General features: G+C 37.0%; 3 protein-coding genes across 3 annotated transcripts; 1 reads left to right on the forward strand and 2 right to left on the reverse strand.

Moving 5' to 3' along the window:
• Positions 1-6960: 6960 nt before the first annotated feature.
• On the reverse strand, positions 6961-10095 carry LOC122197553 (putative F-box protein At5g52610). The gene is made up of 2 exons (XM_042901766.2): positions 10076-10095; positions 6961-9571 (listed from the first exon to the last, which is right to left on the reverse strand). Exons 1-2 carry the CDS (start codon positions 10093-10095, stop codon positions 8725-8727), a joined length of 867 nt encoding a protein of 288 aa, XP_042757700.2. The 3' UTR covers positions 6961-8724.
• Positions 10096-12079: 1984 nt separating this feature from the next.
• Positions 12080-14976, forward strand: LOC111909899 (probable inactive receptor kinase At5g67200). Its single transcript, XM_023905682.3, has 2 exons — positions 12080-13756; positions 14213-14976. The coding sequence occupies exons 1-2, from the start codon at positions 12283-12285 to the stop codon at positions 14791-14793; spliced, it is 2055 nt and encodes a 684-aa protein (XP_023761450.1). The 5' UTR covers positions 12080-12282; the 3' UTR covers positions 14794-14976.
• A 44-nt stretch (positions 14977-15020) lies between these two features.
• Positions 15021-25822, reverse strand: LOC111909900 (kinesin-like protein KIN-4A). Its single transcript, XM_052770648.1, has 26 exons — positions 25651-25822; positions 24981-25127; positions 24740-24889; positions 24401-24651; positions 23290-23465; positions 23052-23176; positions 21558-21594; positions 21386-21477; positions 21185-21292; positions 20823-20894; positions 20480-20593; positions 20028-20088; positions 19821-19948; positions 19064-19177; positions 18881-18991; positions 18674-18784; positions 18516-18596; positions 18374-18445; positions 17891-17987; positions 17782-17816; positions 17545-17636; positions 17290-17394; positions 16478-16732; positions 16126-16402; positions 15724-15864; positions 15021-15466 (listed from the first exon to the last, which is right to left on the reverse strand). The coding sequence occupies exons 1-26, from the start codon at positions 25768-25770 to the stop codon at positions 15239-15241; spliced, it is 3300 nt and encodes a 1099-aa protein (XP_052626608.1). The 5' UTR covers positions 25771-25822; the 3' UTR covers positions 15021-15238.
• Between the last annotated feature and the right edge of the window lie 274 nt (positions 25823-26096).

The following is a 26096-nucleotide window of genomic DNA, read 5'->3' on the forward strand; positions in this document are numbered from 1 at the left end:
ATGCGTCGAATCCTAATGTCACCGAGCCCAAAGCTAAACACAATTGCTACAGCACCAATTGTAGCCTTATGTCATAAATAACCTTAAGTAGTCCACTGCTTCCTTGCTCTCATCTCTATAGTGGCACTTCTACAATCTTATCACTGGCTTAACCAGGTCTCATCCGTTTGGGAAATTCCGAAATCCAATCCGTCGATTTCCATTTCCTCACTGCTACACCCGAACTGGTGGGTACTACTGTTCTTTCTGCATCCTAACAACGCACTCACGCTATCTACCAACCTAGTGAAGGCTGCGGCTACACCCACAAACTCACATCACTCTAGTACTATCTGCTAATCTTGTGAATGCTATGGCTACACCCGCAGACTTACAACACTCTAATACTATATGACTGCTAGTGAATGCTACGGCTACACCCGCAGACTTACAACACTCTGATGCTATCTGACTGCTAGTGAATGCTATGACTACACCCGCAGGCTTACAACACTCTGATACTGGATCGAACACGCGCTTGCCCCGCAATCAGCTGAACTTGAGTCCTAACTGGAATCCCAAACCTGATTCCCTACGGCTTGCTAGTAACATCACGGGAACGCGATCTCCTTACTGGCAAGCTTTTCCGAACTTCCATCTCACACTATCCTCAAACCATACAACCGCTTGGGTTATCTTCCTTTCCAATAAGGATGCAAAACTTATCCTAGTCTCAAAACTGCTCGTGCTTCTGAATCCTTGGGTGATTCTCCCCCACTTTGATTCAGCTAATGCCCTACAACACACAAAACTGGAAGAATTCCCAATCCTTTTCGCCACCCATGACCAATCTGCTAGAAACCACACTTACCATTACTAGTGTTTCAACACTAGCTAATCCAAAAGATCACACAACTTCCAAAAATCCGAATAAATCTCCGGTAATAACATGCTAAACCCAGGAAGCTCCGAATCTCAGTTGGAGACCTCGGAATTCTCCTCTGCATCACGGCCTCTATCTTGGCTGGATCGAATAGAATATCCTTTTGATTGACAAGGTGCCCAAGAAATTGCACCCCGCGCAACCAGAACTCACAATTAGAGAACCTTGCAAAAATTCTCTCCCTCCTCAATATCTCTAGCACCTCCCTCAGGTGCTTCTCGTGCTGCTCCTCAGTCTTGGAATAAACCAATATGACATTGTACTTCCTAATCCCGCAAGTGTTGCACCGAATTTGGTCCTGCTGGTCTCTCGAAAGCTAATCTGAAATCTACGGTCTCCTCCTGAGACCCCTCACTATAAGCAACTGATCTGGTTCCCTCTTAACAATGTGCTCCAAGTCAATATCCCACTCTCGAGCTCTAGAAGTCATATCATTCAGGGTCTTGCACCCCGAGATACTCATGATCTCCCTGCTATCATTCTACAGTATGTCCTGATAACTTTCCTTCTTTATTTCCTCATCTACTGCATACTGTGGTACCATATAAGCTCTTTCCCGAGGCTTGGCAGTGATCTCTATCACAGTCTCATTCGTCTGGTGAGGATCTAACAACTCTGGCGCCAACTGCTGCGCCTCAATCGCCTGGGCACACTCTGCCCAGAATCTGGTCTGAAAGTCATCCCATGGCATAGCATCAACCACATCATCCCTCAACTCACTACCAACCTCTTCCTATCAATCTCGTGCTCTATCTCTCAGGAGACAGGAAGTAAGTCAGATCTTGTCTCCTTTCGAGACAACTTCTGGTACGAAAAGTGTTGGCAACATCTGCCAACCATCTGCCGCTAACAATGGGGTCCCTAACCCCCATGACAATCTAAAGCCTCACAAACTGTGAATTCCTGAAACATCAACGTACGGGTCTCTATCATGACTGCTATCTCAGTGCAGAATGCATTCGGCCTCTCATCACAAATCTCCATAATGCCCTCCTTGATCACACTGAGGATCACGGGAGTCTGGTCAATGATACTGCGCAAAATTCTCAAATGAAATGAACTCTCTCATCTGATCATCAATCTGCCCGGCTCCAAAGTCCGAGCTTGATCCCCAGTCGACACCAGAACTACCATCTGGTCTACCACGTAGCGTCACTATACTCGACAACATGTCATCACTAACATCACAATACTCACCCAATATCAAGGGATCTCACACACTACAAGTTCCCTGGATTCATCTCAACCTTCCTTGATTCGAGTACGGATCCTCTGCTTTCAGTAGTACGGGCCCATACTACCTTCCACATCTATCCGTACTTTCCTCAAGAACTGCCTCGACTCCACCAAGTCACTCTACTGCTACTGATCTCTGCTACTACCTTCTTAGGCTTTCCCTAGGAAACTTCTGACTCCACCCAAACCAGTCCTCAGCTGCTGAAGGCCTCCTTGTAATGCCAATTAGCCACCACCTAAATACCATCACATGCAATGAGGCTCGGATAATCCTTCGAGTAAAAGTCTCGTCCCTACAACGGTTAGACTCAAACAAGAGTTGCGCAGTAGGGCCAAATCCAGCACTCTGAGATTATTCAACCCTGATCACATGTGATGTGATGTATTCACCTAATGGCTAACTCCCATCACTTAGAGTCCCACAAAGCACAAAGCAAGCAGCATTCGGATAAAGAAAACATACTCAGGCAAAACTATTCTCATGACAAGAAACTGTACTAGCATACAATGCTAAACTCATACTATCAGGCATAACCTACACAGGCTATCCTACTACTGTCTACTCAATACTAGCATGAAATTCTTATCAAGCTGAAACACATAAAGCAGGCACATAAGGCATCCTCCTAGATCCTTAGTCCTATACTAGCATGCTGTTCTACTGAAACTGGAACTAAAACTGAAACTGAAACTATTGATCATAAACTTGTATAGGTAATTTGGGAGTACCTACTTGAGCTCGGTTGATTGCATGCACCACACCCTTTTTCTCTTTTCAAACCTCTTTTCGCTTTTTCTAAAACTCTTTTCCTTATACTTTTTCTAAATTTGTTTTCGTTTCTCAAAATTCTTTTGTAACCATGGTTTTTCTCTTGAAAACTTTATACCACTTCCTTAGTTTGAGTTCAGACACACTCGTGAGTGCGCCCGAATCCCTCAAACCAAGGCTCTGATACCAACTTGTAACATCCAAAAATACAGTCTGAAAATTTCGTTTTAAAATAGTAATAAAACCATATTCATCAATCGTCATATAAGAATCATAAAGAATGTATCTCAAAATATCTTAACAACTGTCAAATATATCAGAGTATAAACATCCCAGGCTGAACAAATGGTGTGTGCACTGTAATCTTCCCGAGCTCCTCTTTTGAAAACTGAGTACCTGAAACCAAAACTGAAAACCGTAAGCACGAAGCTTAGTGAGCTCCCCCAAACTACCACATACCATACAATAACATATAAAGCATCTACTGGGCCTTGCCCACTACATCAGACCGAAGTCCGAAAACTAACCAGGGTCTTGCCCTCTGCATCGGACCGAGTCCGGAAACTGCATCGGACCGGAGTCCGGAACTAACCAGGGCCTTTCCCTCTGCATCGGACCGAAGTCCGGAAACTGCATCGGACCGGAGTCCGGAACTAACCAGGGGCTTGCCCTCTGCATCGGACCGAAGTCCAGAACTAACTGCATCGGACCGAAGTCCAGAACTGATTGGGACCTTGTCCCCTGCATCGGACCGAAGTCCGGAACTGACTGAACATAACATAGCATAAACATATCAACTAGCATGAATACATATACTGCATACTGCATCGGAACATATTTCGGAACACATAACACAAAACATGCTTGAATCATAAAGACATCAAGCACTCTAACTACTGCATCAAACTGAAGTCCGGAACTACTGCTAACTAAACGGGTCGGCATTGTGGCCGTAGACCCATTCCGACTGGAAGGAAACTCACCTCACACTGCTAAAGTCCCGTAGACACAATCCCACACTACTGAAGTCCCGCAGACTCCACCCCAGCTGCTGGCTGACAGATTCCCAAACTGTTAACACCAAATAACACCCAATTAATAATTGGGTTCTAACATATAACTAAAAAAATACATGCTTTGGATAATTACTACATTACCCCTAGCTTGGCTTACCCAAGCCCAAGGCCCAATCCATAGGCCCAAGTCAACTAGGGATCAAAGCCCAACATATGGCCCAATTTTCCAAATTAGGCAAAAACCTCTACCTGGACATCCCTTAAGGCCCAATTGATCAGTCCAGTCCAACATGTATCATTCTAGGGCCCAATATCTTACAACCATCTAGGCCCCAACTATCGCCTAATTTTCCAAATTGGGCCCAATCCTTCATATGGGCCTTACCCTAAAGCCCAACTAATTACTCTAGCGCATTTGATTATTCTCGGATGGCCCAACACAAAGCCCAAGTGAAATTAGGGTTTCACATCAAATGATAACTAGGGTTAAGTGTTTCTTACTTAACCCACTAAGGACTTAACACACTAGGGACTTAATCCATTAAGGACTTAATCCATTAAGTCCATTATTGCTTACATTAATTCCTGCCAATGATTATTATTTAATATTCACTTATTAAATAATTTTCGTGTGTGTGCTGATAATCTCTCAAATATTAGTATTTTCTCAATTAGCTCATTAAGGACTTAGTCCATTAAGTTCTTTACTATACTAGATAAATGAGATGGAGTGATTGGGCTTAATACATAATCCCATCTCAATGGCCCAAAAGTGGGTCCAATAAGTCTAAGGCCCAATACTCATAATTAGGGTATTCCACCCAAACATGGCCCAATAGGCCCAAAACCAATCTCTAAGCCCATTAGGGTTTGCTAGCGGGGCACCACCCACTACCACCTCGGGTAGTGGTGGTCAATGGCGGTTCGAGGCGGCGGCCACCACCTTACGGTGGTGGTTTACTTCATTTTCATTATTCCAAAATTCAAATTACATTTTACAATGCTAAATCTCAATACCCACACACACACACACACTAAACTAATCACACACACAGCCACACCATGGCGGCCGGCGGTGGCTCGTGGTGGCGGTGGCTATTCCCGACTTTCCGACTAAACAAAACTACATACAACACATACAATATCATAACTGTCGGGATAGTGATAACACATGAATACACACCCAAAACTACACCCACAGCCATCTCCCACGGTGGCTGGTGGCGGCGGACAAAGGCAGAAACGACAGCGGCGGTTCCTCTTGACTCCCAATCAAGTAGATGTATGTGCACACTCGAAAACATGATCTGAAGACCGAGACATCTCCAACTCAGCCACTACGGGTGGCAGGCGACAACTGGAACCCTAGAGACGGCGACCAACAGCGACGACGGCCCAAAACGGCAACCACAGGGCTGCTAGCGACACCATTCGACGTACACAACGTCGATTCACTGAGAAAAATGAAGGAGAAGGGAGGTAGAGGTGGCAGATAGGCTTTCTAGCATTTCCGGTCGCTCACGAATTTCGCAACAACATTTTTAGCTCGGTCGTCGATCTTGGCGGCCATCTCGACTGTACACATCGGTTCCGGTAGTGGAGCTGGAACGACGGCAATCCCCAGCGAAGCAGCGACGGATGAAGGAGCCTCAAAGGGTAGTGGCGGCTGGGGGAAAGGATTGCGGTGGCTGGAAGGGAGGTGGGGTGAGAGCGGCTGCCGGAGGAGTTCCAATGATGGCGGCTGCATAAATGGTCCGTAGGGTTAGGGTTTGGCCGAATTTCACGCTTTATACCCGACTCCACATACATCTTTCCCATATTTACAGTTCTAGTCCCTCCCCATAGAATCTTTTCAAATCTAATCCAATAATTACTCTTTTGACCTCAGCTTCTAAAATTCTTTTCATAATAAGGCCCAAAATTACTAAACAACCCCTCCTCCATAATTAATTCTCAATTTGAATCCAACACTTACACTTTTAGCCCTTGACTCTATAAAATCTTTTCAGTTTAAATCTTTAATTTGCCAATAAATCCTTAAGCCTTCACTTCTTTTCAATTTAAGTCCTGAATTTTCACTTTAAACCCCTGACTTTTAAAATTCTTCACAATTTAGTCCGAGACTTTAGTTTGTTATTTTATTTAAATAACCGGGGCGTTACACTCACGATGTGGAGAGAGCCAAAAACAGCCTATAAATAGCAAACTCGACCCTAACCATTCTTACACCAAATTATTTTCTCTCCCTCTCTTGTTTGCTGAAGGTGTTTCGCGTTCTGAGCCCGAAGATCATGAACCGTTGACAGTTTCTAGTTAGATTCTATCAAATCACGCTACTAATGTGAGTGCATGATGTGTATATTCAATGCACTAATTTTTTTATTTATAATTCCTAGTTTATCGCATCTAAACCACACCTTACAGGCAGTGAATCTGATCGAGTATAATATAACTTTGATAAGCAAGGGTGTCGAACACAAGGGGAATGGTGGTGAATTAATTTGGAGTTTTTGATTATAGGTTACATAAAACAAACGAAAGCAGTAAAGAAAGGTTTTATTAAATTAAATCTCAAACAAACAACTAAATAGCAAATCTCGATAAACTGACTGGAAGACACATCTCTTCAGGTACTTTGGTTTAGAAAAATTTCATCTTAAAATCATAGATAATTGCATACACAGATTTGTTTATTCATGTTCACCGATTTCTAAAATGATTAGGTTCATTTTCACTATTACTAATCCTTTAGCAAACAAGTCAATTCAAACAGTGATCAGTTGATTAAACTAACATGTTTCCTAGTGTTCAGTTCGTATCAAACAAAACTTGTAATATTAGTTAACTAAATATGTCAATTCAATCAACTTTTATGTGGTTGTTCATCACATTCACTATTCCTAGGCATATAATCTTATGTTCACAAAACTATATGATTCAAGCAATTAAGAAGATGTTCATGCAACTCAATAACTTGATATTTAACAGAAAATAATTATTATCAACACATAAGGATCTTTAACAAGCTCAACAAGATAAATTAAACATGAATAAAATAATCCAATATAGCAATTAATCCACAAATTCAAGGTTTCATCTAATCATAAACACAAAGCAAAGGGTTTAACACCCAATCAGAAAGTAAACACATAGTGGCATCACAATGGAATGCTAAACATGGTCACGATAACAAACCACATGATTACCGACACAAATCCGCTCTCTAATCCTTCAGATCTTCGCTCCTGTCAGCTTAACGGCCTTTCGGCCGCCTCCTAGACCCTCAAAACGGCTCACCAGAAGTTACTTGTCGACTAAAATAGGTTAGAAGTCGGAATCCCTTTTTTGAACGAATTAAATGTCGATATATAGTAATTTTACACCGCCAAACGATCGCAGCGCGTAGGTCCAAGGAACGTAGGGCGTTCCTCCAAGCGATCCTGTAACCAGCAAGCCACGAACGCAACACGTTCATCCTGGGAACACAGGGCATTCGACCCACTTTCAGCCCAATTCTTCTTATTTGTAGTCCAACTTCGTTTTTCCAGTCTTTTTGCTTCAATTCCACTCCAACAATAATTAATAGCTATAAATTACAATTCAAAGCATTATAAGTACCTTTTAGCTCTAAATATTATAAAAACATAACATAAAATAATAAGAAAACACCTAAATTATATGTATAAAATAAACGTTATCAGTGCATAGTTACTTTCATCTTATGCACAAATATGAAGTATTTAATATAAATTACGTGTTATGTGTGCATATTATATGTGTTCCTGATATCTATGCTAGCTGAACGATTTATACATGTTTAAATGATTTAAACTGTATATGTATTTTATATCTACGCAAATGTTAGGTAAAACATGGGTAAATGAAATAACTGATGTGTGATAAAATGATGAGAGGCCTCGTATGCGTCCCCACGAAGTAGTGATGGGGAAATTTCTTGTTTAAGAAAAAAACAATTGCTCAGTTGTATATGAATCCAATATATAAGGATATTATCCAAACAAATATATTTATGAGTCAATTCAAATCAACATGACCAAAATATTTTTAACATTTAACTGTCTTATTTGACCAGGCTCACCAAAAGGTTTTTAGTGGTATTAAGTGTTGTTGGATTGATATCTTTCAGGTCGGCCACATGGGAGTTCAGAAGGTTTTTAGTGTTGACTAACTCACCAAAAGGTCTTTAGTGGTATTAAGGGGTCGTTTGATAGTTACTGATTGAGTTAGAGCTGACCGGGTTAGAAGCTGATCGGGTTAGAAATTCTGACTGAGTTAACTTCTGACTGAGACTTGCTGTTTGATTTTACATCTTACTGACTATGCAAAATGACTATATTACCCTCAAACAATATTTTTATAATAATACTTTTATGCAATAATCTCAAATCACAATATATTATTAATTAACTCCATTTTTGCTAAGATTTCTTGACCCCATGTTCCTTCATCACCCACATCGTGAATTGAGAATCAAAGGTATTAGATTGACATAAACAACCTTTAAGAACTGCTAAAGTTCGGAAATGGAATCGACTTCTTTGTATAGCTTCTACACGTGGAGATGGGAACAACTTAAATGTCTCCTTGTCAAAATCAAAAGCATAAATCTATTCAAGGGAATCTTGATCAACAACAATCGACCAATGAGCATGGCCGTTTAGATATGGTCCATGGAATCCATTAATCTTATACGGGACATGACCAAGACTTCTCTAGTGACCCATGCCTAGAGTGTAAACCTCTGCTTCCAATAAACTCGGCTACGATGATGATGATGAGGTTAGATTTAGGGGTAATATTAATACCCTTTGGAAGATCTGTATGACTTTGTATTCATGTGAGAGTAAACTGACACCAAAGCAATGAACATTTATAGCATAACCTTTTCCATGGTATTGTTGTCTAGGGGGGATCATATACTCTCTTGTGATTGGATTGCATATGTAAATGTTATCACTTTTAGCAGAAACCTGCCACAAGCAGATCAAACCGTTGACTGAGCCCATTAGGAGTATTTGAGAGTCTTGGAAAATGGGTACAAGGTTAAGGTCAAGGCTCATGACAGGGTCGTGGTGTAAATTGTGGTGATTGACTTTGTCTTTGACCTCCGCCCACTTCAAAATACGCAGTTTAGGGTGACCCATCAATTCTTTTTCTAAGTAATGGTAGATCATGAGGCCTACGGGTGATCTGGAGATGTGAAGATTGACAAAGTAAGAGTCTGAAACGAGATCCAACCACTTCTTGCATACACACTTGCAGTGGATGATTGTCTTCAGAGGGAGTCTTGAGAGACTATCGACCATCACATGTACAAGTAAGTCGAAATTGATAGAAACAGAAGGGATCAATTGCAATTGAAAAGAAATCGACCCATTTGGATCGATTGAAGGAAACGTTGCTTGGATCGATTGAAGTTTCTGGAGAGCTGCGTCCAGGGCAAGGGCAAAAGGTGTCAATTTTTCTGCCGGCCTCTTTATTTCAGCGGACCGAGTACTGAAGTCTGAAGAACATAATTTCGCCGGTGGAGTAGAGGTGATGCATATACGCGATGGAGAAGAATGTGCCTGCAAAAGAAGGAGAAGAACAAGGAGGGAAAAGATAATGCTTGGTCTCGGTCAGGAGGTTTTGAGATGAGGACCGAATCCTCTGATTTCTTTGGACGGAGTCCTTTCTTTGGACCGAGCCTGTCGATAAAACACCCAAATCAAACATAAAAACTTCTGATTGAGGACCGAGTCCTCTTTTCTACTGAGCTAGCATCAATATCAAACAAGCCCTAAGTGTTGTTGGATTGATATCTTTCAAGGTCGGCCACAGGGGAGTTCAGAAGGTGCCTTTAGGCCCCCTCCACTTTTTTATTTGCATGTAACTCATTTAGTCCAAATACTTTTTTAGGTTAATCAATTGGGAAACAAAACACCAAACCGATAGGAGAAGCGAGAATTTGAAGTCTTGAAAACAATTCTATTATCAATGATGAAACGTGTGAAAATAAAAATCAATGATGTCACCGATTTGTCAGTTCACATCGTTTATAATGGTTTTGTCTTCCTCTTCCTCGTAATTAACTAATTTTGGCAGTCGGTTCTTGTCTTCTTGATCAAAAACTATCCTTCAAAAACCAGCATCACTGTTTAGCAATGATTTTTGTTGAATTTGTTGAGTGTTATGTTTGGAGATATAGTTATATTCTCATAGATGAAAGGGTAAATGATTTGCATGGATGTTGTTTGTTTGTGGTATCATGTTCCTCTTCGCTAATGCATCAATTAACTCATCTAATAAAAAATCGAACTAACTTACGTTATATTTAAGTTGCATATTTAGATTTAAACAAATTAGATGGAAATGGATAGATTATGTACTAATGCACTTTCAAGTGCTAAATGCACTTTCAAGTGCTATTTGCTATAAAACTTCTCCGTTCTTCATCTTTGATCTATACCGATTTATGATTTTTTTACTAATGCATGCTGGTTTGAGATTGCTTCTCGTTCCCCTTGATTCCAATATTGTAATCCGAAAAGCATGGTCAGCTTTGAAATGAGGTTGTATTATGATTGTAAAGTAATCTATTTGTTTAATGTCTGTTTAATGTCCGGATAAAATGTATGATTGTTCTTTATGCACCAAGAGTGTGGGTGTTAGTTTACTCCACATTCAAAGCAATAACAGCAAAAGATCCAAATGAGCAACACAAGTGGCTTTTATGATCGGTAATCAATGCTACTACACACGTTTATTTTGACTTGATGAAAATATAGAATTTTACTTTTTATATTTTTAAAATTTACTATAAGTTATAGAGTCTATTTTTACTAAGTTGTTAAATCTCGTGAATCTTGGTAAAAGCAAGATATTTAGACTAATTTTTTTTTATATAAACATGATGTGTAAATTAACCGTTGTAAAAACCTCTTGGACCATTCACCTTGCTCTCTATACTTTCAAATAATAAGATTAATGACTTAACATTTTTATTATTAAATTATAAATTATGTAAAATATCAAAAAGGCAATTCAGTGTTCACATCCTATTTTTTAGCATTTCTACTTTCCTAAAGAGAGATGGCTCCACACTCCATTCATTTCCCGCTAATACTTCCGAATAAGGGACCCCCTCCCCTCACTTATGCCTCTGACTCATATGTAAATATACATGAATTTAAACTAAAATCTTTATGTCATGCTGCAATATGATTAATTTTTCAAGTGCTACTGCTATTTAGTATTTACTACTGAAACTGTGGTTATTTATTAATTTATACCAACTACTGTCTTATTTTATACTTTATATTAAAAAGAGCATCAAACAAAAATACCATGTTGTAACTTGTAACAGTGTCAAAAGTAGCCCCTTTTTAAGGCAGCACTAGATCAGATATATCATGTATGCGCTCTTTCTTTACTGTATCAGTCACTCAAAAAGTATCCTTTCAAAACTCATCAAAATATCAGAAAACTACAATTTACAAAGATAGTTATCGTTTGATTATTTTTTACACCATATAATCAATCACCAATTTCTCAATGAGCATACTATAAAACACTGTTCATCATAAAAATTAAAAAATCGTTTAATACGAAATTGGACTAATCGCTTCACCAACAAAACATAATTTATTTATTTAAAATAAAAATTGTTTATATTAATGTGGAGTTTATAACTTTTTATTGAAGTCCTTTTTTTTTTTTAACTTTATTTTTCAATCCTCAAGAAGCATTAGGTTGAGAGGTATTTAAAAAAAGGTGTGTGAATTTTTTTATTATTTTTTTTTTTACTAAAAAGACATCTTAAATAGGAGAGGACAAAATTGCGTTGTCAAGGCACAGCGGGATCAATGCGAGATTAATGGTTAGTAAAAAAATGTCAACTTTGTTGTAAAAAAATTCCCAAAATTTGGCATTTTTCTTTATTTCTCCTATAAAAATATAAGTATTTCACCTACATTTATTATTTATTATTTATTATGATTATGATTATGATAATTTCTTAGTATAAACATGTCATTTCAATTTCCTATATGTGCTTTTCATTAGTTATTTTTGAGACAACCTTAACTAAACTAGATGTGTTCCTAAAACTAAAATTTGCTATTTTAACATTAGTTTTCTTTTCATTAAGCAATATTATACTAGTTAAAGCATAAGTATGTTTTGTCATTTTCTTGACCTTGATTCCCGTTGTGCATTTTCCCCTGTTTGATGGAAAATTCAACTCCACAAAGAAAAAGAAAAAGAACGAAGCAAACAAAAAGAGACAACTCACTTCTCTACACTCCTCTAGTCCTCTTCCCTAGTCCACTCCTCAAACGATGTGCGCCCTACCAAAACCCTTCCGCCACCGCCACCGCTACCGCCACTATCTATTGTCTTTCTTTCTCCTCCTCACCGCCTCCATCACCGCCTCCGCCGTCGACCCAAAACCAGTGGAAGCGTTACTACCATCTGACGCCGTAGCTCTACTCAAGTTCAAGCTAAAAGCAGACATCGGAAACAAGCTCCTCTACAATCTCAACGAGCGATTTGATTACTGTCAATGGCAAGGTGCGAAATGTGTTCAAGGTCGAGTGGTTCGTTTCGTACTTCAAGGCTGCGGTCTGAGTGGTATCTTCGCCGACAATACCTTGACTCGACTAGACCAGCTCCGGGTGCTCAGCCTCCGGAACAACTCTCTCTCCGGCGTTATACCGGATTTGTCTCCTCTTACCAACCTCAAAACACTCTTCCTTGACCACAATGCTTTCTCCGGGACGTTCCCGCTGCCATTGGTCTCGCTTCACCGTCTCCGGTCACTTGATCTTGCTCGGAATAGCCTCGCCGGACCACTACCTATTGAACTGAACTCTTTAGACCGGCTCACGTACCTCCGGCTAGAATGGAACCGGTTCAACGGTTCTCTTCCGCCGCTCAACATAACCACTCTCGAAGTGTTTAACGTCACCGGGAATAACCTCACCGGATCGATTCCAGTCACGCCTGCTCTCTCGAGATTCGATATTTCATCGTACTTGTTAAACCCTGGGCTCTGCGGGAAGATCCTTAACAAAATCTGCGACTCAAAGTCTCCGTTCTTCGACGACACTCCTCCAGGCGTTTCAGCTCCGGCGCCGCTACTTCAAAACGTAGGGTCTCAAGGTCTGCTTGCTTCTCCGCCGTCTACGCGGAGGCACAGGAGAATCGGCATAATCCTAGGGTTTATAATCGGACTCCTAATCCTTATAGCGATTGTTCTTTTGCTTGTCACTATTGTGAATAAACGAAGGAATCGTCAACATCAAACGAAATCAGTTGACTACAGCTCAGATGAAGAAAACGAAACTGAAAACGAAATCGACAACCGAAACGTTAGCACATTTCATGCGATTTCAACAAACACAGCAAGCGAAGTGCGAATCGTTAGCAAGGAAGCCGAAATCAAAGAGAAGAAACTGGAATTACCTCAACACCACCGAGAGAAAAGCGGCAATTTGATATTCTGCGAAGGCGAATCAGCGATGTACAGTCTGGAACAACTCATGTCAGCATCGGCGGAGCTGCTAGGGAGAGGAGTGATCGGAACAACATACAAGGCAGTCATGGATAATCAGCTGATCGTAACAGTGAAAAGACTCGACGCCGGGAAGACTGCAACAACGTCCGGTGAAGCTTTCGAGAGACATTTGGAAGCGGTTGGAGGACTCCGGCATCCTAATTTGGTTCCGGTGAGAGCTTATTTTCAGGCGAAACAAGAGAGGCTAGTCATCTACGATTATCAACCGAATGGGAGCCTCTACAACCTAATCCATGGTGAGTTTTTCTTTCTCTGTTGTTGTGAACTCGGTGTTTAGTTATTTCGTGACTCACTGGGTTTGACTCGGTTAAACCGGAGCGTGTGTACTTTATTGAAAAAAGGAGACGCATGGTTTGACTATGACTAATCACTGAAATATGTTTAGTAAGCGTGAAGTCATCATGGTGATGCAATTCTGCCAAATAGTTATCTCTAGGTAGTGTTTGGTATTTTCCTATTTAGTACAGTTTCATTTACATTGAAATGAAAAAAAAAAAAAAACAATTTTTGAATTAATTTCAAATATATTAGGATCATTATTCGTATTATAATTCAAGTTTTTGAAGTTGTTACTTGGCTTCAAAACCTCAAAACGCATATTAGAAAAGTAATATTGTGGTTTTTATGTATATCGCAGTAAATTATAATATATCAAATCTCAAAAACTAATTACTTGGCATGTGAAAAAACAGGATCAAGATCAACAAGGGCAAAACCACTTCATTGGACATCATGTTTAAAAATCGCGGAAGACATAGCTTTAGGTCTCGCATACATCCACCAAGCCTCACGTCTCATCCACAACAACCTAAAATCCTCAAACGTCTTACTCGGTTCCGACTTCGAAGCCTGTCTAACCGACTATTGCCTCCTAGTCCTCGCGGACCCCACTTCAATCGACGATTCCATTCCCACGGGCTACAAAGCTCCGGAATTGAGAAAGTCATTCCACCGAGCCACAACGAAATCCGACGTCTACGCGTTTGGAGTCCTCTTGTTGGAGCTTTTATCTGGTAGGCCGCCGTCCCAACATCCACACCTTGTTCCGGATGACATGGCGGAATGGGTGAGAGCCATGAGGGAGAATGATGACGTGGCGGGTGATGATAGGCTCGGGATGCTTGTTGAGGTGGCAGGTGTTTGTAGCTTGACTTCACCGGAACAAAGGCCGGTTATGAGACAAGTGTTGAAGATGTTACAGGAGATTAAAGAGAGTGGTAGTATTGATAATGGTAATGGTAATGGTAATGACACTTACAAGGGATATTCATAGCATGAAGGAAATTTGAGAGGTAGGAGCTTCATGTTTTTTGATGTACAATGTGGTGTTGATTACTGGTTAGCTTGAGTTTATTCATATGAAATGTTTGTAAAGATTAAGTACTGAAATTTGAAGTAAGAGATCAGATCCCTACAGTTTGTTGTTATATACAAAAGATTGTTTCTAACAGAAAAATTGATGAATCACTTCACCAGTTATACTTTTTGTAAACTAGAAAGAGAATGAAAATACCTCAGTGTTTGTTCATCTTTACATGAAAAATATACAAAACCAAGTAAGAACCCTAATTATAGGAAATCCTACATGCCCATGGGTTAATTGGGTCATAGCTAATTCCTACAATATTTACATTCTAACACCTTTGAAGGTCGCAATTACTTTCTCTCTTGGGATGTTCTTCTAATTGGATTTAAACCCATCAAATGAAGGTCAACGATCATGTGGTTTGACCAAGTCTTGTAGATAGATCTTGACCTTTTAATGTCTCATCACTGTTTCTAATCTGATCAGTGCTTCCAAACAATTCCCCAAGCTTCCATGGTTTTTGCCACTTCCACTTAAACTGTATCAGCCATTCATCATGCCCTCGCCTCCACCTCGATACTTTCCCCTTCTGTTCTTCAAGTGGTGCTTTTTTCATCGACGTGTGTGCAATTGGTATCATCTGAATCAACAATTAGTAATATACTCATTCCATTAGAAAAGCCTAATGGAGCATCATACTTTTGTCGTAATTAGTTATCGTGTTGTGGGTCCCATTTTGATGACATGAGAATGGATTATTGGGGTGGGGATTGTAAAGTACATTTTGGTCCTTGAGTATAAACGGTTTTTGCAATTTTGGTCCCAAAAGTATTCTCTTTGAAAATAGAGATAAGGATTTGGCATAAAGTACATTTTGGTCCCAAAAAATTTTATCACCTTTTCAGTTTGTTTATAAAGGACTTTGACTGGCCGATTGCAGATTCCAGCGTTAGAGTCGCTTTCCTTTGATTCAGGAAATGGTAATGGAGGTCCAATACCCATATCTGCAAATATATCCAACGTAGTTGGAGCTTTTCCCTGTTATAACCATCAAATAATTATAAAAAAAAAAAATATAAAAAATGAGGAATTCAAATTGTTTAGCCTAAAACTCAACTCAAATACACAAAAATTGAATGTCAAATTACAGAAAAACCATTACATTATCATCTTTTTACCTAGAAAACCACTAATTTTTTTTTTGTTGCATAACCATTAATGAATGAAATGAAAAAAGAAAGTAAAAAGATAAATAAATGATAATGGCCTTTTAGCTAAATGAACAAGTAATCTTATTACCTTTAATGGAGGAAGCGAGGCGCTAGTAGCAGGTTGCTTCTCTGTTTCTCTTGATTTCCTTGTAGGTGTCTTGTCCCTTGTATTTTGTACAGGAGTATTTTGCACAGCTTGTTCTTCCATTTCTTTCCATTTTTTAGTTAGTGAGCTTAGTTTTGCAGGTTGGATAGCGTTTGTTTGTGAAGAAGGATCACATTTATTATTATTTTGTTGTGACAAAAGCTCCTCAAATTGGCTTTTCGTCTCCTTCAGATCAATTTCCTTTTCCCACAACCGGCGTCTGTAAGATGAAATAATTATATACAAAACTACAAAAGTATATATATATATATATATATATATATATATATATTACCTTGCATCAATGACAATACTGAATAAGTACTGAAGCAAATCCTTAGCGTCTCCTAAAGACACTAAGCCTTTCCAACGTCCCGGAGAGGCAACATCATGTCCTCGCCCAGCCTCTTGAATCTTTGAAGTTATGATGGCAAGGGAAGCCGTACAGGATTTCACCCTGCTTTCAAGTGAAACAATTCTAGCTGCTTTTGCGTTTGGTGACAAGGAACGCGCTCTAGCTGCTTTTGCATTTGGTGACAAGGAACGCCCTCTACAATATTCAACATCGTTATTCAATACTACTTGTTATCTGTGTTAGTTAGTAGATATGTAGAGTTTTAGATTTTCTCTCCAAAAAAGCCCTTAAACAGACAGACGGTGTAGACTTCAACAAATATAGATACAGATAGGACTGTGTCTAGTCGATGTGGGACACAACATTCCCCATGAGACAGGCTCGAAATTTTTATGTGTTTAGCCCATACAAAACTTTTATGTGTTTAGCCCATACAGGTCTAGACGTAGGCTCTGATACCATGTTAGATTAGAGACTAGAGAGTGTAGACCTCAACATATATATGGACAAATGAGACTGTGTCTAGTTGATGTAGGACACCAACACACTTCTAGAGCCGGAAGCTCAATATTTTACTAATATGATGTTAGTTAGAGATGTGGAGTCATAGATTTTCTCTCCAAAAGAGAGAAGGTAGACTCCAAAATATATTGAGGTAGATGGGACTGTGTCTAACCGATGTGGGACACTAACAATCTCTAAAAAGAAGGAAAAATGGAAATTAAAATAATCGATAACAATTTCATATATACCTAGCGGGTTTGGTCTCCTCTGTGGAAGCTGAAGGCTTGGGTACATGAGAAGAAGGTTTATCCATTTGTTTAAGTAACGACAACTCCTCTTTAAGTTTTGCATTGCTGGATATGTAAAAAGAGAAACCGTTATGTGGCTCTGATACCATGTTAAATATACAGTGTCCTTAAATTTCTCCATATAAGAGATTTTTAAGGCCAAAGGGGAGACTTCAACATATATAGAAGTGAATATATGTAGGGTAGCGTACATACCTTTGAGTTTTCTTTTCATGATCGATACGTAGTTTATACACTTTCATGACCTTGTCAAGTTCAAGATGAAGCCATTTCTTTAAAGCTTTGATCTACAAAATGATATATAATAACAGATCTTTTAAAACAACGTAGATTGAATAAAATACAACACATCCAATAGTGCTTCAAAAGCAAGAAAACATATGTATAAAATGTTAAGTGTATTTTGACTAGAAGGTTTATAAAATTAATCACCTGTCCAGATCGATTTTGTCCACTTGGTTTGGAGGCTAGAGAGAGAGGAAATACGAAGTTAGTGAAAATTGAAAGAAATGGTGGAGAAAAGTTGAATCAAGATATTTACCTGCAGTTTCGCTTCGCCTTGCAGCCTTGCGCAATTCAAGCAACTCTTTTAGTTTTTTGGTAGCTCTTGCAGCTTCTTCTGTTTTCCTTTGAAGAACCTACAATGAAAGATTATGGTTATTTGACTTTATAAGTTCTACAAGTTTGTTTTGTTGGAGTGAATGGAATGACAAAGGGTTTGGAATAAAAAAGGTAATGGAATGAGTGATTACATTCCATGATCTCCCCCTTACCCCATGATTATTACGTATATGTAAATACAAGGTATATTTTAACATTTTATTATTATTATTTAATTATAACTATAGAATTAAAAATTAAACATAATAAAAGCTCATTAAAACCCGAATAAATTATAATAATAAAATTTCTCTAGTCATTTGCAAAACTTGGTCTAAAATCAGACCTTTATACAAATACCAGGTGTTGCATCTTATATTAAATTTTAGGTGACAATCACAAATAAATAAAGTTAAATCGTTACCTGTGTTTGGCGTTGATATAGAGCTTGCAATTTATGCCTTTCGATTTCAGTCTTCCTGCTCTCCTTTTTTATCTGATTAAAATGATACAATATAACTACTTTGAATTTTCTTAATAGTTTGTCATTAGATTAATCATATTACCTGCATCATTTGTTTCTCTTGAGAAGCCTTCCATTTCCGAAACTGCTCCTCCTCTTCTTTCACCTTCTGCTGTAGTTGAACCTGTAACCAAAAAAAAAAAAAAATTAAAATAAAAATTCTGTCAACTTTATGAGAACGCAAGTGAGGAATTAAATTACCTTTTGCTTCTTAATAAGACTAATCTCATCTTGTAGTCGTTTCATTGCATCATGACTTTTTTGCCTTAAAACATCAACCTGTGCTTCGTGTTTTCTTTCCAATTCTGAAATCTACATATAATTTTAATAAAACAATTTAGAAGTTGACTAAAAAGAAGTCCATTGCAGCACATATAATGTGGATCACAAATTCACAATCACAATCACCTTTTCCTCCATTGCTTCAAGTTTCTCTGTATTCATTGTTTGCTCATTTGATGTTGGCTCACTCATAGATTCAAGATGCGTAATTTCAGCTTGCAAATCATCTCTTTCTAGCTGCATTTTTACAGAAAAACTATGGAGATGAAACTGATAGGGATCACAGATGGAAAGGTGAAGAAATCAAACCTGCAATAATCTTTTTTCTTCCTCGAGGGCTGTGATTTTCTTCCCAAATCGTTGTTCGAGTTCTTCCATGTCATCAGATCCAAGTTTCATCTCAGACTGCAAACAAGTCGGGATCTACTGAATGATAAGGAGACAGGATCAGTATGATTAACATGAAAACAACGGATTTACCACAAAAACGACAATCAAACTACACGATTACAGAGTAGAAGTATTGTTGGTAAAATGGCCTCAAGGATTCCCAACAACCGTTGAACATCAATAATATGAAATTTGAACACAATCAAATATATTTGCAAGTATTTAATTTCATATTTCTTTTTATCTCTTGTTTTGGAGTGTATAGATGTGAGTTCAATTTGTGTGGGTGTGATTACGGGTGGCTTGAGATATTAGTCTATGTGATTGTAATAATTTGTGGTATAATGAATTACTTTGTCTGGAAGTCAATGGTTTTTCTTCGGTTTTGTAGATTTTCACGTGGATTCTTGTGTTCAATTTGCTTTATTATTTTTCATTAAACGGGTTGTTGGGAATCTCTTGAAATCATACAATTTTCTAATAACGGATCTCATTTGGAGAACGTCTTTTACATTCATACAGTTAGTGAGTTCAAATTGGCACAAGGAATTAATTATCCTTGGAAAAAATGAAAACTATGTGAATTTAATGCACAAGTTCTCAATTATAATAGGAGGAAGACAATTTCTGGGAAAACAGAAAGCAAAAAAGAAAGGAAATGCATAAGACAAGGCACCTCTTTCTGTTCCAAACGTTTGTCCAAATTATTCAACTCTTGGTGCCTCATATTCTGTTGAAGTTCATGCTCGGGTTCTATTGTTTTTTTATCAGGTTCTTTCAGCTTTTTGCCTGAAATATCACCACCTTAAATTCCCAAAAAAAAAAAAAAAATCAAAATTAGTAAACTAAAGAGATTCCATGTAGACTGTTACTAAAAACTTACTTGTAACAGGTTCAGTGATTGCCTCTGGAGATTTCGCGTATTGTGAGCCTCTTTTATCTTCCTGAGATAGAATCAAATAGTAAAATAACATGATTTTATATATAAGAGTAAATTACTGAAATCGTCCCTGTGGTTTGGTCAAAATTGCACGTTTGGTCCCTAACTTTTTTTTTTTGCACTCGGATCGTTTCTGTGGTTTGATTTTGTTGCGTTTTTCGTCCCTTACATACATAAAGTTAGGGACCAAACGTGCAATTTTGACAAAACCATAGGGACGAAAAATACAACAATATCAAACCATAGGGACGATCCGAATGCAAAAAAAAAGTTAGGGACCAAATGTGCAATTTTGACCAAACCATAGGGACGATTTCAGTAATTTACTCTATATATAAACAAAAATCTAACCATTATTAATTTATTATACACATTGAAAGTGTAAATTAACATACTCGAGTATCTGTCTCAGAATGGCCCACAATAGCACATTTATTGCGGTATTCATTAATCTTTTGGAGAAGATTTGAGTTGGTAGCCTCTAGCCTTTCGATTTTTCTCTTAAGATCCTACAAATAATTAGCACAAGAGACAATATGCAACTTATCATAATCCTTTTTTAATTTCTAATAACATGTGTTATATAATATGGTAACTATGAGATATTTGGAGTCCTATATTTTCTCTCAAAACTAGCCTTTGAGGAGAGAAGGTAAACTTTAACACAAATTGAGGTGGATGAGACTGTGTCTAGCTGATGTGGGACTTCAACAGTATCCCCAAAATATAAAATAATACCTTCATTTCAATAATCTTTTCGAGAAGTTCTGTGTTGGTATTCTCTAGCCAATCAATTTTTCTCTTAAGATCCTACAAGCAAGTAGCACAAGAGACCGTGTAAATAGAGTTAATTACATTTTTGGTCTCTAAGTTTAGCCGAATTCGCAAGTTTGGTCCTAGAAGGTTTTTTTCTTGCAATTTCGTTCTTGTAACGTTTTTTTGTTCCTTGAGTATGAACTTTGGTCCAAAAAATAGTCATTTTACTTAGAACAAAGAAAAACGTTATGAAAACCTCAAATAAGGACCAAATTGAAAGAAAAAAAAAATAGCTATATTCTCGGGGACCAAAGATGTAATTTACGCTATAGAATAATATATACCTGGACTTCAACAATTTCAGCTTCCCTCATGTGAGCAAGTTCCTCCTGCAACAACCTGTATTGTTGCCTCAACTTGTGCGTGTCAACAGGAAATACTTCTGTTTGAACCTGAAGAACATGAAAAATATATTTCATTAAAGTAAAAAATAAAAGTACGGATGTCAAAAAAAAAAAAAAAGTGAATAAAAAAAATTAACGTACGGAAGCTTTATTTTGAATATTGCGAGCACGATTAGCATACTTGAGAGTATTAAGAGTTTCCTCAAAATTAAAATCAGCAGGACTGACACAAGCTAAAAATAAACAACGCTCAGTGATATAAATTATAAAATCACAAGATAACAGATTTATAAAGTTAGGAAGATAAAGATACCTATCATAACAGTTTTGCAATTTCCACCAAGTGAAGCCTGAAAATTAAAAATTAAAAAAAAAAAAAAAAAGTGCATTTTTATTTCTTACAATTAACATGATATTTATTCTCGGTAATTATTCAAGCATATACTAAGGTGTTGTTTGTTTTTTCTGAGACAAAATGTCTGCAGTCTGCGGACCATATTTGTAGACCTCTGTAGTAGAAGAGGTGGACCAAATGTCTGTAGTCTAAAAAAAGAAGACTGTTTGTTTTTTTAACATCTGCGGGCTACTAAAATAAATTGAAATATAAATAAACTGATTTTTTTTAACTTTAAAGTGATTTTTTAATATTTTTATGACTTTGTTATAAATAATTAACGAATCTAGATCAACTTTTAGGTATTATTGTATAAAAAATAAAAATAAAAATGGTATGAATTAACGTATATATTTGATAAAAGGGTTTAGGTCATTTTTGGTCACTTAACTTTTGGTTTTTTGCTCATTTGGTCACTTAACTCTTTTTAAGTTTTAAATGGTCATCAAACTTTTGATTTTGTGCTCATTTAGTCACTTAACTTTTGATTTGGTCACTTAACTTTTAGATTTGTGCTCATTTAGTCACCTAACTTTTAAAATTGTGCTCATTTAGTCACTAAACTTTTGAAAAAATTTAAAAGTTTAGTGACTAAATAAGCACAATTTTAAAAGTTAGGTGACTAAATCTAACCAAACCAAAAGTTAAGTAACTAAATGAGCAGAAAGCTAAAAGTTTAATGACCTTTTAAAACTTAAAAAGAGTTAAGTGACCAAATGAGCACAAAATAAAAAGTTAAGTGACCAAAAATGACCTAAACCCTTGATAAAAACCAACAACTTTGGTTGCAAAGTTATAACTAAATATTATAATTAGTGATCAAAGAATTTAATATATAAATGGACGGAAATAAACTTAGATTTTTCAATTAAATCTATTAAAAACGTACCATAAATATTTTCTAGAGAAATTGATGATACTGTATTAAATAATATTTTACAAAATTTGGCAAAAAAATATAAGATTATATTATGATTTTTTTTATATTTATATAAACAACTTTAACGACTATTATTGTAATAAATCTTTATTTATAAATTTGTCAAAAATATCATGATTGTATCGTCGAATGTTTTTTTTAAGTTTTGTATTTTTTTTTTCAAACTGTTTATCATTAATAAAGTTGGAAACAATATAAATTAAAAAAAAACTTAAAAAAATAAAGATATATATGTTTTTTTAGGCTAGAAGATGCCTAAAGATGTTAGAAGACTCTGGTTCACATCTGCGCCAAGAAAAGGACGCGCAGACATTTTCAGGTCTGCAGTCTTTAAAAAAACAAACAGTCTACAAAGGCTAATGTCTATGCGTGGTCTGCGCGGCGCAAACAGAAGAGACTGCGCAGATCTGCAGACAAAAAACAAACACTACCTAACTCATATTCTCGTTATAATTTACCAAATTGCCACAAACCTGCAATAAGCGAGTAAGTTTACTATCTCGATAAGGGATATGTTGCGCTTCTTTCCGCTTTTTATCATCTCCTAGGGCACTAATAACATTCCCAAGTGCAAAAAGCCCCTTATTGATATGAACACCTATTCAAATAAACCAAGAGAGAGAGAGAGAGAGAGAAACAACTGCTATAATCATCAATGAGAGGTTCAAAGTGATCAAAAAAATACTCGATTAATTGTATGTTATCACTAACCTTCTTTGAATCGAACTCCTTCAGTTGCTGATTTCTTAGCTCTCTCAGATCCCGCAAGATCCACCAAATGTAACTTTGCACAACGATACTCTTCACCCATGCAATCGATTGGATTTTCTTCGCCTTTATTTTTATCCTTTTGTTCTAAAATTATGGTGAAGATTGCGTGGGAACGACTGTTGCAAATATACCAAATGTGAAACTTGTAAAATTCATTAAAAAAAAAAAGTAGTTTATATGTTATCTATTATAACTACTAATAAACTATAAACAAATACAAACAAGAAGATGATACTATTATCAAGTTTGAGCTTTAAAAGATATAATACATCAGTAGTTCAGAATTGAGTTTGTCTTTAAAATTCCAAAACATTCAATATATGTTTTTTTTTCGTATGGATTAAAATAATGGGAGGTTTTAAACAATGAAGAAGTTAATATAGAATTTTTTTCAATAAGATGCCTATAATATGGGTTATGCTTTTCTAACATTTTCATTATACTCTACCTTTTCCAATCAAACCATAAAGAGTAAATTACACGAATGGTCCCTACGGTTTGGGGTTATTTGCACGTTTGGTCCCTAACTTATTTATTTAATGCGGAAGGTCCCTACAGTTTGTTTTTGTTGTGCGCTTGGTCCTGTCATACCTAAAAAGACTATTGGCCCTTGATTTTTTTAATTTATTTAAATAAGGTTGGGTAGGTAAGGTAAAGTAAGGTGAAGTGGAAGTGAGGTTGGGGGTGTGTTTATTTAAATAAATTAAAAAATCAAGGGCAAAATAGTCGTTTTAGGTAAGACAGGGACCAAACATCCAACAAAAACAAACAGTAGGGACCTTTCGGGTTAAAAAAAATAAGTTAGGGACCATTCGTGTAATTTACTCAACCATAAATAACCATGCATTTTGACATGGTATAACAAGTCATAATGATTAATTTGGAAAATTATCCATAAAAACCTTGATATAACATGTCAAAATGTTCAATTGTTACACTGCAAAACTGCACAAAAATGGAGAGAGATTTAAGTTCACATGTATAAATTCACTTTCACAAATCACAAAATCAATGGAGAGAAATTTGGTAAGAAAATTCAAAATAGTTATACCTTGATTGAGTGTTCATATCTGTTGAAGCAACTGATCTCTTCAAGCATCCTTGCTCTAAGCAAGCTGTCATTTCCTTCTGTGTGCTAACACTAACTTCAGTTGATCCATTTAGGCTCTGACCTCCATCTGCTGCTTTGCGAACTTGTACAGGTGGCTTTCCAGGAGCCACATTCTCAGGATTTCCATCACTTGTTTCTATTCTTTCAATAACAGCTGAATCCAATAAGTCCCTCACTTCTTCTTTTAGGATCTTAAAATTCAAACACACCCTTTTGTTAAAATCAACTGTAATTAACATCAACATTTGAAGGAATAGTAAATTAGACAATTAGTAATACCTCAATGAAGGAAACATGCAATTGGAATTCACTTTCGTTTTTCAGTGTCTCCATCTTGTTGAATATTGTCTGCATGATTTGGAAAATAAGTCCTTTGTGGGAAGTTTCTTTTGGATTGGTGCCCATTGTGTATGTCTTGCCTGAACCTGTCTGCAAACAATTGGTATATGAACTTCTAAGTTCTAACAAAAGATTTTAAAAAAAAAATGTTTCTCTTCTTAACAAAAAGTTTAAAAAGTACCTGACCATATGCAATAACTGTACTATTGTATCCTTGGAACAAAGCATCTAAGAGAGGCATGACACACTCTTCAAACATATTGATTGATGGAGAACCTCCTCCTCCATAAATATGATCAAATATAAACGAGTTTTTATCGATTAACACCTGCACTTGTAAAACCAAGCTTTTAGTGGTATGTATCAATTCTTATGTGAAGATTTGCTTTTTGTGTTAAAAAAGGGACTTTTCTATTGATTACATTAATCGTTAACAAAAATTGTTAAAGTGGTAACATAGATTGTAAGGTCGCCTGAATCTAACAGAGCATATCTACCTATCTTCCTAGAATCCGACAATTAGTTATGAAAATGGCAAAAAAACGAATTATGTTGAAATGATTGATATCCAGCGTTATATGAAGCACATTTTCATTCAATAAATTACATAAATCGTACGAAAATCACTCGAATAAGATCATACGTTCCTCCATAATATGTATGGAATAACCATAAAAAGCAATCTCCATTAGACGATTACATGTATTGAGCGCATATGGTTAATCGATTTACGAAAACCTAATTAAAAGCTGGAGATCAGCGACATTGATTTGTAGATATGTATTGAATCGATAGTTCCAATTTTGTGCTACATATAAACAAGGAATCGTCGTAATTGTGTGTGTGTGTACCTTAGCTGTCCCCGGAACGACGTCGAGACATTCTTTGCCGCCGTTTTGCCGCTCCAGGCGGCTGAGAGGGCGGATATGCAATGCGACCTTGACGTTGCAATTCTCCGATGAGTTCTCCATTATGGAGAAATTGAATCAAATGAAAAGGAATTTCCTTTGATGATTTTGGCGGGTGTTCGTTATGGGTATTGTTTAATGGGGGTAGAAGAAAGGTATGTAAAAGGGTAGATGAGTAATTTTTCATTACGCGAGCTCTTCTTTGTTGCGGTGCCATCAGCTATTGCGTTAACTTTTGCATTGTAACTTTCCAAAGAGGTCAACTTCCGATGCACATGCCGCTTGAATGACCCTTTCAATGTTGCAAAAATAAATTTTAGTAAAAATATTAAGAAACATAAATGGTTATATATTTAATTATATCTTTTAAATATATTAAATTAAAGATA

This window comes from Lactuca sativa, chromosome 4, assembly GCF_002870075.4.
Source record: "Lactuca sativa cultivar Salinas chromosome 4, Lsat_Salinas_v11, whole genome shotgun sequence".
NCBI classification, from domain to species: Eukaryota; Viridiplantae; Streptophyta; class Magnoliopsida; order Asterales; family Asteraceae; genus Lactuca; species Lactuca sativa.

Coding starts and splice junctions, on each gene's coding strand:
- LOC111909899 (XM_023905682.3), top strand. CDS start 12,283: ATGTGCGCCCTACCAAAACCCTTCCGCCACCGCCACCGCTACCGCCAC. Junction 13,757..14,212: donor CCTCTACAACCTAATCCATG/GTGAGTTTTTCT, acceptor GTGAAAAAACAG/GATCAAGATCAACAAGGGCA.
- LOC111909900 (XM_052770648.1), bottom strand. CDS start 25,770: ATGGAGAACTCATCGGAGAATTGCAACGTCAAGGTCGCATTGCATATC. Junction 24,652..24,739: donor TGCATGTTTCCTTCATTGAG/GTATTACTAATT, acceptor TTGAATTTTAAG/ATCCTAAAAGAAGAAGTGAG. Junction 21,293..21,385: donor ATATTCAAAATAAAGCTTCC/GTACGTTAATTT, acceptor CATGTTCTTCAG/GTTCAAACAGAAGTATTTCC.
- LOC122197553 (XM_042901766.2), bottom strand. CDS start 10,095: ATGCTGGTTTTTGAAGGATA. Junction 9,572..10,075: donor ATGCTGGTTTTTGAAGGATA/GTTTTTGATCAA, acceptor ACCGAGACCAAG/CATTATCTTTTCCCTCCTTG.